Source organism: Zophobas morio, unplaced genomic scaffold, assembly GCF_036711695.1.
Source record: "Zophobas morio isolate AGI-343-1 ecotype UQ-CSIRO unplaced genomic scaffold, CSIRO_AGI_Zmor_V1 ptg000004l, whole genome shotgun sequence".
Taxonomy (NCBI): domain Eukaryota; kingdom Metazoa; phylum Arthropoda; class Insecta; order Coleoptera; family Tenebrionidae; genus Zophobas; species Zophobas morio.
Window position 1 is genome coordinate 7,880,467 of NW_026972109.1, and position 14,080 is coordinate 7,894,546.

At 38.8% G+C, this 14,080-nt stretch overlaps 3 protein-coding genes across 6 annotated transcripts in view; 1 reads left to right on the forward strand and 2 right to left on the reverse strand.

Annotated features, from left to right (window-relative positions):
• Positions 1-283: 283 nt before the first annotated feature.
• Positions 284-3,637, forward strand: LOC135140298 (CD63 antigen-like). 2 transcript variants are annotated; one of them, XR_010282247.1, is made up of 6 exons: positions 284-458; positions 2,029-2,226; positions 2,274-2,447; positions 2,501-2,704; positions 2,753-2,960; positions 3,010-3,637. XR_010282247.1 is itself a non-coding variant. In XM_064070794.1 (5 exons), the coding sequence occupies exons 1-5, from the start codon at positions 399-401 to the stop codon at positions 2,822-2,824; spliced, it is 708 nt and encodes a 235-aa protein (XP_063926864.1). In that variant the 5' UTR covers positions 284-398; the 3' UTR covers positions 2,825-3,008. The 2 variants fall into 2 exon arrangements, 1 of the variants encoding a protein (XP_063926864.1); XM_064070794.1 differs by lacking the exon at positions 3,010-3,637 and having other exon boundaries at positions 2,753-3,008.
• Positions 535-1,866, reverse strand: LOC135140313 (23 kDa integral membrane protein-like). Its single transcript, XM_064070809.1, has 4 exons — positions 1,394-1,866; positions 1,153-1,350; positions 754-1,104; positions 535-704 (listed from the first exon to the last, which is right to left on the reverse strand). Exons 1-4 carry the CDS (start codon positions 1,451-1,453, stop codon positions 627-629), a joined length of 687 nt encoding a protein of 228 aa, XP_063926879.1. The 5' UTR covers positions 1,454-1,866; the 3' UTR covers positions 535-626.
• Positions 3,638-3,687: 50 nt separating the features above from the next.
• The window catches only part of LOC135140275 (ABC transporter G family member 20), a 30,554-nt gene continuing 20,161 nt past the window's right edge, over positions 3,688-14,080 (reverse strand). The window contains exons 1-9 of one of the 3 annotated variants that reach the window (XM_064070775.1): positions 10,348-10,619; positions 6,554-6,775; positions 6,190-6,504; positions 5,942-6,143; positions 5,602-5,892; positions 5,020-5,551; positions 4,780-4,966; positions 4,630-4,718; positions 3,688-4,580 (exon numbers count right to left, since the gene is read on the reverse strand). In XM_064070775.1, the coding sequence (XP_063926845.1) occupies positions 4,102-4,580; positions 4,630-4,718; positions 4,780-4,966; positions 5,020-5,551; positions 5,602-5,892; positions 5,942-6,143; positions 6,190-6,504; positions 6,554-6,775; positions 10,348-10,358 (2,328 nt within the window). In that variant the 5' untranslated portion in view covers positions 10,359-10,619 and the 3' untranslated portion in view covers positions 3,688-4,101. Of the gene's footprint in view, positions 4,581-4,629; positions 4,719-4,779; positions 4,967-5,019; positions 5,552-5,601; positions 5,893-5,941; positions 6,144-6,189; positions 6,505-6,553; positions 6,776-7,676; positions 7,988-10,347; positions 10,620-14,080 lie in introns of those variants that run through there. The other 2 variants (XM_064070783.1, XM_064070770.1) reach the window with 2 other exon arrangements.

The following is a 14,080-nucleotide window of genomic DNA, read 5'->3' on the forward strand; positions in this document are numbered from 1 at the left end:
AAACCACAGAATTAACCCAAAATTGGCCGACTTTCATCTGAGGCCGGTCGATAACGTAGACAACAATATAAACATGTCTACTAGATCAACAAAGCCGCTCGCCTTGAAACGAAATTCGCCACTAACCGAAAAAAATTAACACATCATTAACCTTCCCCGTTTCGTGCTATTTTTGCTCACAATTATTTTTACTCACATTAATGGATAAACCTCTAATTTATTATATAAACTGTCGACACCGCTCCCTTCTCCCTCCTTCTACGCCACTGAAAAATGTGCACTGCGTTCTGATCTCATCCTGAGTTTCAGTCTCCGCGGCGCCGAGCGTCGACCCAAAACATCCAACGATTTAAAAATAAAATGATTCGGGATCGAGTTGGCTCGGTGTTTTTTCGAAAATGAGTTGCGGAGAGTTGTTTCTGAAAGGTGCTAGCAGCACTTTTACTGGATATTTCTTGGTAAGAGGTGTTGTGGAGTGCTAGTTTTTGTGGTCGGGAAAGTTATGGGTTGTGGGTGTACAGAGAGACCGGGTGGTACCATAGCACGTGTGTAATAATGATTTTAAGTTTCCTTATTTTATAAAAATGAAAAAAGGAGTGTTTAACACATGGTTGAAGACATCTATGTTAGTTATACTTTCCATATACTTCCCAGTAGTTCCTAATGGCAGTTACTAAACTCAAAGAGATAGTGGCACCGATTACCTAAAATTTAGTTTCACTACAAAACCCGGTTTTAATCTCAAGTACTCACTTCAAGAGGAGCCAAAGCTAAAATCACTGTCCCAATTATCCGAATAATATTCAAGAGAAAATCGTATGATGCATTTTGACACCCATTTTCGTAAACATTCTTTTTGTTTTCGTCTTCGTAGCAGCTCTTTGGATATGCGTTGTTCCAAAATTGTGGTCCAGAAGCACCACAACATCCCAGTTTGGCTTGTATAAAGTCAATAACTTCCTGATCTCTAGGAGAACTCGTGAAAATACCGTTAACTGTGGCATTGATGGTGACTGCCAAGTCCTTTTGGTTGCTCACCGTCCAAAAAGTAGCAATACTTAACGCGATTTGGAGAATGAAGATAATAATAAGAATAATCGTGTACTAGAAGCATAGTAAAAATTTTTGATTACTATGAAAAAACATATTTACTGTGTTTAGAAGAAAAGGGTTTTTCTTGAATGCCCCTACTGTCCCTAAAATTGATATCAACGATATGACTGATCCTAAAACTAGGAGAATGATGGGCGTTGCTGATAAGTAGTGGTACGACGATGGTATGACCTTGGATAGATCGTTCATGTTATGTACAGAAAGGGCGCCCACAACGATAAGACCTAATCCTATAAGCTACAAAACACACAAATGTTTCACTCAAAATTTATAAACTCACCAAGAAAATTAAATTGAAGATTAAAACCGTCCATTTTCGGCAGTCCATGAAAAACCCCATTTTGTTACAGTGCAGTAAATCCTAACTAGTTAAAATAAAACATCATGTTGTAACCTGATAAGATTAGATTCGACTGGTTATGCAACGTATTGATACTTCTTCAAAATTAAGAAAAGTACATTTTTTCCTGACATGTTAAAACGAGTTGTTGAGTGATTTTCAAAGAACTTTCGCGCCTCATCACCCACAATTTCCAAAATATTTACTCGCGTGTATGATAAACAGAACCTTTGAGACGTGGGACAAAAATAGACGGTTTTTGCACCAGACGTAATTAATTTTGTGTTAGTTAAAATAATTCATGGGAAACTCGCGACGAATGTGGATTAAATTACGTTATTTTTGGCCACATGAAATGTTGACATCCGCGTGGTAATTGTCGCCAGCACTTTCATCGTTATTAAAATTCTATGAGTACACTGAAAAATTGCTTTATGCAGTTGCTGACAGTTATTAAGTGCGACTGAAAAAAATACACTAAATATTTAACAAGCGCGTGTGCAAATAAATGAGTATCCTATAAAAGCTATGTTTGACAAAAAGTTAATTTAAATTAACATGACTCGCACTTGTAGATAGTCAGCATCGCCTTCATCCTGTATGGCTTAACAACCACGTTGTACCTCCTGAAGACGAACAGCGTCGAAACTCTCGACCAAGAACTGGTTTCTGTGCCTTCTCTTTGCCTTGTTCTCTTCGGAGCCACTTTATTTCTGATCATCATCCTAGGGTGCTGTGCAGTTTGCCGGGAAATCCCTTGTTGCCTCGAAACGGTAACTGTCACCGCTAGCGCCACCTATGATTATCATTGTTTTTTCAGTACTCCATCTTCTTAGGTCTACTGGCAGCAGCACAAATCGGTCTAGGAATTTTCTGTTTGGTGCGTTTTAGTGTCTACAATGAAGACTTTCAGGCCAGGGTGTTCAACGACGTCAGCAACATGTTTGACATGTATGATGTTGAACCCAAGCAGATGGATGACACCCAAGAATGGGTAACCAGATCGAATGACTTGGTTGTTAAATTTTAAAGAATATGGTTTTGTAGATGAAGTGTTGTGGTGTCAGTCAACCAGGTGACTGGTTGAAAAATGGTACATTTCCGTCGTCTTGTTGCGAAGGTAAACCCGAAAATTGTACCTTAGAGTCTGGGATGGTGTATCCAGATGGGTGTTACGAACAGCTGTACACTTATATTGTTGGGTCGAATTACATTATTGGGTTGTCGCTCACTGTGACAGCTGTCACTGAGGTAACCAATCACGCGTGGGGTTTATGGGCTACTAAAACTTTTTTGTAGATGATTGGGGCTGTGATGGGTATTGGACTTTCGTGTGCCTTTTGGAGAAACAACAGGATCATGTGGATTTAAACGAGTTAAAAATGAAAGTCCGCTTAAAGTATTATGTATAATTTTAGATGGTAGGTTAAAATGGTTGTTAATTATTATGTTACGTCACTGGGTACTACTACGTGAGCTGGGTTATTAGTTGTAATGACAATTAAGTGTAATTTTTATAAATGTTTCAGCACCTTTAATAAAGTTGGTTGTTTTAGATTTGATTTACACTGGTCAACAAAAATCCTAGAAATAATTACTTTTGTATGTTATAATTGCCCTGTCGTCGGGGGCTGCAGAATACCGCGACCGTCTGATGCCGCGTGAGGTAAAAGTCCTCTAAGTGCATCTGGAATCCCTTGGTGACGTTCGGATACCATAGGACCTTTGATAATATCGCGTCCTTCTTTTGGAATAGTTAAGTCTGTTTTCATAGTTGTGGAACAAAGATACCAACGTTGACCATGTCGAAATTTGGAGAAAAACCAGGAAAGGAGAGACGTCCTGATAAAAAGTGACCAAGAAGTATCAAGGCTCTAGGAAAAGGATCTAACCAACTTTTGTGGTAAGATCGACAATTTTCCATGAGCAGCAAGACCCCAGAAGGTTCCCATCAAGAATCCACCTGTCGATTTGGGTTTGAACATTTTATAATAACGAAAGAGAATACCTGCAGTAGCAGGAAATATCAACTCAAAACTGATTTTCAGAGAAGAACGAAATTAGCTGTCCTAAATTACATTTTCCCTAGTTTATTGCTAAAGAACTATTGCTAAGAAACTAAGAACTTAATCTCTGTGAGGTCCCTGCTTTTTCCTTATTAAAGATTAAGGTTTTTTTGAATAATATTTGACTAGAATTTCGACTATCCATAATTCATGTGGTTAAAAAAAGCATTAACTACTGATATCTTTTATTATCACTAAACAAACATACATCACAATACCATTTATAACAATATAAAATTAACATTGAGCACTTGTAAAGAATGACTCTACTGCCTTTAGGATTGAAAACTATCATCACAACTCTCGTTGTTCGTAAGTATTAAAGCCATCAGCTGTGATTAAGTACTTGTCCACAAGTCACGAAAGATAAAAAAGAATATAAAACCTAATCTATCGTATAACATAATATTTATGTTAAACACAAGGCAAGTTATTTTACATAAATTAAAAAAATGACTATAACCACTTTTCATAACTTCTCATTGATTACTTTTGTACAGTACGTATCCAAAAGACCGAATAAATATTGACAAAATTTAACTTAGGTACTTAGATGAGCACATTCTCGAACCTCGTCGGACACTACCCTCTCTTAAATTTGAGCACTAGTAAACTTATCGTCAAGAACGCAACAATCCACACAATCGTCGCTAGAAATCCGTAGTAGACGGCCGGCTCCATCACCGACCAGCCCCTAGTCAACATGGACCGAAGGGCCGTCGTGGCCAGCGTCAAGGGCAAAAAGGTCGAGACGTACCGCAGCACCGTGGGCATGCCCTCGATCGGCCAGATCACCCCGCTGAGCAGCAGCGTGGGGTAGAAACTACCGAGAGCCAGCTGGATGGCGTTGCGCTCGAGCTCGCAGATGGCCGAAATGACAAAACCGAAGCACATTCCGCAAAGACCCTGCAGGATCGTGAGGACGATGACCCATCCGATGTCGCCTTTGCACTGCACCCCGAACACGAGGATCATGAAGACGAGGACCAAGGCGGTTTGGCCGCACATGACGACGAACTGAGTGACCACGTGGCTGAAGAGGATCTCGCCGGGACTGACACCTGGAAGAAGAGAGTGAGGACGAGGAGACTCAGGAGAGTTAAGGCTTACCGGCGACCCATGAACGATCTAGGAGGCCTTCCATTCGTTCGATGATTAGAGCGGAGGAGGTGAGAGCGACGGCCAAGAAGAAGACGATCCTAATCACAAGATTAATTAATTACTTTGTATGAATTTTTGGGTTAGTGGTGGCGGGCTTACGTTAGAATCACTCCTGGAGCTACGAAGTCGGTGAAAGAGGGCTTGCTGGAACCGTAGATTGGTTTTTTAAACGAAATCGGGATTTCAGCCAGGTCGGGGTTTTGATCACATGCTCCTAGAAGGTCTTTGGCGAACTCTTGGTATGAGAGTTGGAGGTCCCGTTGAAGAATTATCCCGATTTGCTGATCTGTTCAAAGATGGATTAGAGTTTTGTCTGGTCTGCTACTCGTTTTTACTTACTTGACATGTCGAGCCACACCCTGACTTCGCTCTGGTCTAGCGTTTCATTATCCGCATCCTTCCCAAGAGCCATCCGAGCCACCAAGGCGTCCGTGAAGTTCTCCGTGAAGTATAAAGCTCCCCATGCGTCCCCGGACTTGACGGCCAGCTTCGCCGCCTCTTCGTCCGGGTAGTACTCCTTGACTATCGTCGTGTTTTTCAAATTGTGCAAATATCGACAACTAAGATACGAAAACTTGCATCCATAGTCAAAGGAACACTCTTGGTACGACTGATTGGTGAAGTTCTTTTCGTGATTGACTATGGCCAGTTTTAGTCCAGTCGGATCACGCCCTATCGCTAAACAAAACAATATCACTTGCATGACTGGCAGTGCGAAGATGAAGAGCATAACTCCCACGTTTCGCCACATTCTTAAGAAGTTTTTCTGGAGGAGGGCTTTAATTTTTCCCCAAGACGTAAAATTGGAACAGTCTGTGCAATCGTTGCAGGTTTCTGCGATGCCGCTTTTCGACGACGAGGGTTTACCCAACTAGAGAAATTGAATTAAGTGTTAGAAAATCGGGAGTGGGGGCAGCTTACGTCGATGTGTCCGTTGGTACCGTCCGCGATGAGGACCTCTTTGCTTTGGTGGAAATTTAAGCCGACGACTCCGCTTTCTTCGGTGACGGAAATGGCGTCTTTTTTGTTCCAGTTGAGCGTTGCTAAACTAATATTATTGCTAATGTTGGCCTCGGGTTGGGCACCCCCAACCTGCCCTTGTTTCCGCGATAGTTTCAAAAAAACTTCTTCTAAGGACTGACAGCCGTACATAGAGAGCAACACGCCAGGAGATTCTTCTGCTAATAATTTGCCGCTTCGCATCAAGCCGATCTGGAACAAGTGCTTTAAGTGAAAGTGTGACGACGCAAATAACACTTACAGCATGTGCTTGCCGAGCCTCTTCTATATAATGTGTGGTTATGATGACAGTTTTGTTTCCATCCTTCGTGATTTGTACCAGGTGGTTCCAAATACTCTGGCGCAACAAGGGGTCGACACCCACTGTGGGTTCGTCAAGGATTAACAATTCGGGATCGTGCATTAGCGCCACGGCGAAAGACACCCTCCTCTGTTGTCCTCCACTACACACACATAAGTACTAAAGTCGTACCAAAAATTGTTACCCACCTGAGATTCTTAACCAGACGATTCTGACTCGGCAGATCCAAAAAGTTCAAAAGAAACTGCAGCCTCTCGTTGATTTCGACCGACTCCATGCCAAAAATCCAGCCGAAATACATCATGGTCTCTTTAATGGAGAACTCTCCATATAGAGCGATTTCTTGCGGCATGTAGCCGACTCTCTTCCCCGGTACTCCCGAGCCTTTGGTTCCTGGTTTGCCCCCCAACACCCATATTTCTCCTGTATTTAGCCTCCGCCGCCCCACTATGCACGACAAAAGGGTGGTTTTGCCACAGCCTGACGCTCCCAGAAGACCGTATCTACAAACATTGTTGTTTGAATGAAAGAAAGAATGACGTGAAAACTTACATTGTGCCTTTGGCGACGGTCATATTGAGGTTGCTGAGAACATGGTTGGGGTTCTTCTTGGAGCCGTACTGCTTGAAGGCGTGCCTTACACAGACGGCTTGTTGTCGCTTGCTCCAGACGGTCGACTGTTGGTGGACTAGGGGTGGCCTTTCCACGTTGACGCCGACCAAGTCCGGGCCTGGTACCACCGGTTCGACTCTTTCGCCCATGGCTGACCCTTCACTGTAACAGACGAACGCGTGATTCATTCATAGTCGGGAAGACGATTCGCGACCACGCACTACGCGTAACAAAAGCGATATGAAGTGGGTCAATTTTTGGCCTAGATCCGCACTAGACGTCGTGTGCAATTGAAAGGAAGAGTGCTTAGGTAACGTGCTTTGTTTATCGACCATGATAATTCTGGTTTGGTTTTACGAGTTGATTAGTGGGTTAAATGCCAGATTTTGGTGGGATGTGGTGTCACGTAGATGTGGTCCTTCGAGCTGGATTGATATTCCAAGAGCGCTTGTTGGGCAAGAAGTTGCGCCAAGTCACACTCGACGTAGTATTCTTAAAGCATACGGAATTTAACCTTGAATGTCGTCTTTATTTAGCAACGTACTGTTAGAAAGTTTCTGCATCCATCAGCAGTATTTTAGTAAATAAGCGGGGTAAGTGCAGAAAAAGCGTTTGTAATGATAATAATAGTCCGACTTACAATCACGTCGATTAAATATAATTGCAATAAAATGCGATAATAAAGGTCTATCATAGCTTAATTATGCAAATAACTGTCCAAATTAAGCTCAGTATAACCACTGCTAAATTGGGACTTAGTTCTGAGTAATTTACTTCCAATTGCCGCGCGCAGAATGATAATGGAGGTACTCATTTTTGCAAGTACTGAGTCTAAATTCCAAAATGCACTCAGTCAAGGCGACCAACATAAAAAAAATCAATTAGTGACCATCACCTGACTTTAACGTCGCAGTGAGCAAAAAACCATTAACGAAACCATACTGTCAATATCTTAACAAATAGTGTTTATTTCCTAATTGCATAATTACAATAGTCATTAGTGTGACAAAGTATAGCCGTGTAAATTTCCTTCGATAAAGGTAGGTTCACACTCGAGGCTTACCGGTGAAGACTAACTTATGCAATGAAAACAACAACAGACATTGTACTTCACTTCACTTCCTTGACATGTTTTTCTTCACAAGGTGGTAGTGCTTGCGTAAAACTAGTTGACTTTAAAAAGGACGCAAAATTCGGAGTGGTACCACAAGCAGTGCACGAATCCGAGTAGTACCGCCGCTACGAAAGAAGGGTAAGGAAGGCAAAACCAGTTCTACGATCAAGCCGGGAGGCCAAAGATCTGATTATTGAGAAGGATCGTTACGGTACCACCACGGCTCTTAGCACTAACGATGCACTTATTTCCAGAAGCAAGTTTAATGTTATGCAGTAGTACCTACACTTGTGTAAGTACACGAGTATTTAAATTGTTATGAATATTGTGGTTTCATGAATGATTTACTTCGTCAGTACGTCGGAGAAAACGTAAAACACTTTTTATAGATGCAATAAAATTTAAACAACAAAATAAAAATTTCTTGAAACCTTGCAAAGTCGTTTAGAGGCCGGTACTTGTTATAGTGCAGGAAGTTACAGCAAAGAGAAATCATATTAAACACAAAGCGAAAAAATAACGAGTTACCTGCAATAAAGAAATTAATTTCAACAAGTGCTAAAAAATAATAATGTAGGCAAATTGCGTTCGCTGAATTATTGATACTAAAATTAGCGAGTCCTCGTTTATTGGGACTGAAAAAAGCTCGAACTGTTTTTCAAAGGCAATTTGCGGATAATAAGATGTTTACGTCCGTTGGTATTTATTGGTAGTGCGTCATAAAATCGCGGATTTTTATAAATATTATACATTTATTTTTTTCTTTAAATACCGGTCCCATTTTTGCCTTAAACCGGTCATGGCAGCGACTTGCGGATTAATTAAGCGAGCTTAGACTAGTAAGAGTGAATGCGCACACAACTAGATCGCAAATCGAGCAAAAATTACCTACCGTGAAAGGAAATATCATTCTGTTGGTACCAACTCGTCAGAAAGTTGTAAATTTTGGGTTTTTGCAATTCAGATTTTTAAAAAACGACATAAATATTTAGCAGGAATATAAATGACATCGCAACGTTACCTAAAATATTCATACGTGAGGGTAGTACCCATTTTTATTGACGGTACCGCATATTTTTGGTTCTAATTTCTTCAATATCGTTTAGTACTTTTCAGTATGGTACTCAGTTAAAACTATCAAGTTTACAGCATGGGAAGTACCAGCAGTACTACACCATCAATCACCTCTCCTTTGTGTGAGGTCACTTTAAATTCTACAAGTGTAAAAGAACAGAAACCTATGACTAATGCCCAACAATGTTTACTTCTACCCATCTTGGTTATATTTACCCATAAGTCATAACAAAGACATAAAAACGATTTACGGTGCTATAAAAAGTCGCAGTGATTAAGCAAATTTGCAAAGCTGAATTCGCATTTTCGCCAAGACACTTCGTTTCGGCCCTAATTGCCCTCCATTAGAAAGCTGTTTTAGCAATCAAAAAATTCTACGCAACGTCAGACCTATCAGAATAAAATGCCGGTTGATAATGATAGATCACGGAACGTTTATGTAATATTCTCGTAATCGTATGTTATTTCTGTCAGACAAACGACTATTCGAATACAGGGTGACTTCGATAATCATCATTGAAATGAATTTCCCGGAAACTAGGTTGTTTCCTTTGAATAATTGAGTAATTTTATCTAATCCAAGAAAGTTATTAAAAATTGATTTCTCGGGGAAGCGAAAGGAGAGCTTATTAATTAATAATTAATTAGGAATTAAGGATGGCTTCCTTATTAATTCGAACGATCCTAATGATCCACACACTGGAACCGTACGTAATTCGAATTAGGTAATATTTTTATATAATTAATCAAGTAATTGAGGACATAATAATAGGAGTTTCGTGTACCTGCTAAAATAGTTCCATGAAAATTGTCATTAATTTTATCATAAACATATGTATGTGACAACCGAAACTTTGTCAACTCGCTTTAAATTCTATAAACAAATTTGAAATTTAAAGTTATGACGTCAATTGTATTTTTTAAATAATAAATTAACGCTTTACGTTGTTTATATAGTTTTTAAATCAAATTATAAATCATTCACAAGGTGCAAGTTTTATTAATCAACTAAATCGAACCAGTAATTAGAAAAAAACAATCATACTTGGTTGATTGGTAGAATTTAGAGAAACCTTGTTATCCCTGTCGCCATATTTTTGTCTTTGTCATTAAAAAGTTTGAAATCTATTTAAGATGTACAACCTCTTTGAAAATAGAACTTTTTGCCCCTTATATTTTGACACACCGTATAAGACTGATCGATTTTCAGTCGGCGGAGATTGTCATTTAGAAAGGGCTCAAAGTCTGCCATCTGAGAGAGTGGAAAACGAACCAAGACCTTGCACTAATAGCTCAGAACAATTAAGTTGATTTGCGTAATTAATAAATGATTCATCAATAATTCATAATTAGAGGAATGTTTCTCCCTACCGCAAGAGGATTCCAGTCGATTTTCGGAAATACCAGCTGGCAATGGTTTCGCCTTTAACACGAAATCTCGCCTTGATCCACCTCGTAATTAAGACCATTGACGCAACTTACCAAAATTAAAATTCAATGCCGCGCATAATTACTAGATATAAATTCTCCGGGGGTTGTTACTTACGTTATCAACATCTCAAAAAAAAGTCTAGTCAGTTACACAAGCACTTTCACTGCAAGCACATGGTGATCGAAAAACCCAACTTACGAACCCAACACTCTGTATAATTCGGCACAATCGCTTTGTTATATAATTGAAGAAATTTCTTAAGAGTTTGGATTACACAGCAGTTTCTTCACCGCGCGAAGTTTCGAAACTCACATACATTATAAACAATTAGCCCGGAAAAATCCGGTTGCTCGACGACTCCGGTGTGCGTCAGGCCGCGAGGAGGTTGCTCGCCGGACTGACCATTGAAGTCTTGGCGATAAACAAAACGACTCGCCCCCCTACTTTTTTGCAACAGTCTTGGGCCGAATACTAATTTAGACCTATCAAATGTTTAGATGGGACGTCTGCGTCACGCCGTTCCCGTTTAAACAGTTTTTGTACCTTTTGACGTCAGTGGTCAAAGACCATCGCGAAAAAAGCTGCACTGGCGTGAACCTTTATTTCGAAAGTTGTATGGATGGAGTGGCGAAATGATGCTTTGGAAGGTTAGCCGATTGCATTGTTTCTTACATAAGGAGTTTTGCAAACTTTGGTAAACAAAGTTTTGGATGATTTGAACTTAAGTGTACCGGATTAATTAACGTTTTCACTCAAATTTCTGGGAAATAGTAGTACGGTCGCACTAGATTGGTACGGCTATTATTAGTCAGATTGTTTATTTTTATTCGCTTTTTCGTTACTTCCGACTTGCAGAAATTGAAAGTTTTTATAGCCTTGTTTGCGCAAGTTTTATACAGGTTTGCGATACGTCCACCGGGAAGACCCGATTTCAGTCCTGTTTATTTTAAGACGATAATTGAGCTCATAACCTTCAATTTTTTTATTGTGATGTAAACCATATTGATTATCACTTCGTTATTATCACTGGGACCATTAATTTAACTTAATGAGTCAGAAAAAAATTTAGTGACATAGTTTAATTGCCAAATTTTCCGTGTAATTGTAAGTCGTTATGGGAATCATCCTTCGTTTTTTCTTCCATGACTTGAATTAAAATTCCCAAAAAAATGTAAGAGCGTCATAATAACGTCCATAATAAACACATTATGCAGAAATGGAAAAAAACTTGTGCTAAAACTGCATGTTAGAGAGCAGATCAAATTCCAGTGACCATTTCTTATAAAATTCTCGCTTTTGTGGTTAGTTTCTGATGGGTTCAATATAATATAACTTGGAAACCGAAACAATCTGTCAGTAGGAGTAGGAATACTAGCTACCAGTCATGATTTATCCAATCGACCATCTATGGACAATGATTACAAAGATTCGAAGTGATACACCCACAGCTGTCAACCGCAATCAACTAATTGCAGTAATTTCAGAATGAGAGATTATTCCCCAAGGAATTGCGAAGAAAATCTTTCTGGACTCGGCGATATTTTCACCTGGGAAAAATAGATCACCCTTCTCCAGGGAACTATTAAAATTTAATCTTAAGCATGCTCAGGTGGTTTTATGAGATAATAAAGTTAATTAAAAACGAAAATCGATTTTAAGCCGCCAAATTACTTGTTTTGATTTTGTGTGGGCGTTTAACGCATTTTTGTTTAGTCAAAAATATCTCACAATAAACAATATTAAAAACAAAACAAATTGGTATTTTATGTGAATTCACTAGTCACACTCGTGGCAAAACTGAACTTTAGTGCCCTGATGCATAAACCATTTTTCTTTTTTTATTATTGTTTAGCATCTGCTTTTTAACTATTCCTTTTTATGTCTCGTTCCTCCTTGGACTACTTCCATACAAATGATAGCAACTTATAAAATGTTCCAAATACATCATGAGTATTTGATAAGAAATAATATGTTGCATAACTCATAAATTCGTTGTTTCGTTGCTTTTTTAAAGTGGTTGGTTAAATTTTCTCTACACACGTTTTTTTCAGTTTTATTGTTGACATTTAAAATTCCAACAACATTTTATTTTATTTTAGTATAAATTCCATATTACATCGTTAATTGGTAGTGAAATTAAGCTTTTTAATCGTAACAGGAAATGTCAGTTTCGTAATACAAATGTTATTTCATCTACCGTTTTCTGCTCAAACGTCGACCTACAAACAAGCAAAATAAAGTGCTCGTTGAATCTTGTCGCAATAAAATGAAAACTTGAAAAAAAAAACAAGAAATTGCATGTTTAACGCGAGAAAAAATAAACACGCGTGCCTTAATTGAAAAAGAAATTACGCCCATGATTAGTTATGACTTTTAACCATTAAAAAAAAAAGGTAAATAGCAATTACACCTGATTAAAGTGACAAGTGCTATCCATTTTCTGTGTTATTTTCTCTTCCCACCTACAAATTAGTTACGTCATTAATACTATTGAATTTGTCATGGTACTATATGTACATTATCACTTTTTTCCATAAAAATGTACGTCAGTCATTTCGGAATGACTTCTGTGAAGTGATAATTAATTATTTTAACGCATTATGGTAATTGATTGATAACGTAAATCACGTGAACGTTAACACACAGCGCAAACTTCAACATTTTCAAAAAGTGGTTCATTTTAGGTAAATCTGACAGGAACCAAAATTCTCTGACGTACACTTGGACGCGTTTACCTTGAAGTCGAGATTCCACGCAAATTTGATCTTCAGTCCCTTGAGTTGCGACCAATGGACACTACACTTATTAACATCTAAACTCAGCAACAGGTATTACCAACAGTCGTCTGAGTTAGTCTTATTAAATTTAGCCCGTTTGACGTAACCAATTCAGAAAATAACTCCATTCAGTAGTTACTGATCACAACATAAATTGTGTGCGTAAACCTTGATCGCTCTCCACAACAGGAACTAAAAACCGATTTCTTCTACCAATAAAACAGTTATTGTAACTAATTATTACGTAGCCAGGAAAAAATCATTAATTATTCTTTCGCAAGAGAAATGCGTAAAATTTGCCATTTTGCAACGCCGCAAAAAGAGTTGTTCTAGAAATTGGTTTGTAACGATGAAGGACAATTTCTAAGATGAATGTTAATGGACGGGTTTCACGTGCAGACACCCATCGTGCTAAAAGGTGAACCGTGTAGATTTTTTTTGTGTTACGAGTTGAAGGCGAAAATGTGGCCCCAACATAGATATAAAAATTCGTAGACAATTTATTAGTAGATAAACATGCACCAACAAGAATTATTATCAATTATTCATGGTGGTTTGGTTGCACTAATGAGGAGAAAATACCCTCAGAATGTGATATTGGGAGGTCGTGGATATGTGTAACGAGGGAAGAGGATTCATTTAGACAGTTGTGGGAGATTGATGATGGGAATGTAAAAATAATGAGCACTTCGTCATAAACATAGAAAAAACAAATTTAGGTGGCGCCAAACGGAACGACAAAAATGAGATGGACCACGTTCTAATTCAACTAAGCATGCGAAGGTTACACGGATGTGAGAAGCTGTACTGTAGACGATCGCATGCCAATAGTCAACATTTTTTACTTATGAAGTGTTAAATGTCACTCAGAAAGAAGGATAAAAAGGTAGTAGAAAGCATAACAGACTGACGGAAATGGGAGACCTATTTTTTCATGCTCTAGGGTTCATGAAACGTCCAGGAAACGTAGGTGGATCCTATTACGATATTTCCTTAGCTTACGCTCGAGAAATAAAAGAAAGACACAGTGGATTAAAGAACGATGAATAATCACTTTTATGCAAAGAAAA

Bases quoted from the DNA above. Each gene is read 5' to 3' on its own strand.
- LOC135140298 (XM_064070794.1), top strand. From the start codon at position 399: ATGAGTTGCGGAGAGTTGTTTCTGAAAGGTGCTAGCAGCACTTTTACT. The intron at 2,227-2,273 runs GTAACTGTCACC...TTGTTTTTTCAG, and splicing joins TCCCTTGTTGCCTCGAAACG to TACTCCATCTTCTTAGGTCT. The intron at 2,448-2,500 runs GTAACCAGATCG...ATGGTTTTGTAG, and splicing joins TGGATGACACCCAAGAATGG to ATGAAGTGTTGTGGTGTCAG.
- LOC135140313 (XM_064070809.1), bottom strand. From the start codon at position 1,453: ATGGGGTTTTTCATGGACTGCCGAAAATGGACGGTTTTAATCTTCAAT. The intron at 1,105-1,152 runs GTAAATATGTTT...CTATGCTTCTAG, and splicing joins ACCCTTTTCTTCTAAACACA to TACACGATTATTCTTATTAT. The intron at 705-753 runs GTGAGTACTTGA...ACTAAATTTTAG, and splicing joins TAGCTTTGGCTCCTCTTGAA to GTAATCGGTGCCACTATCTC.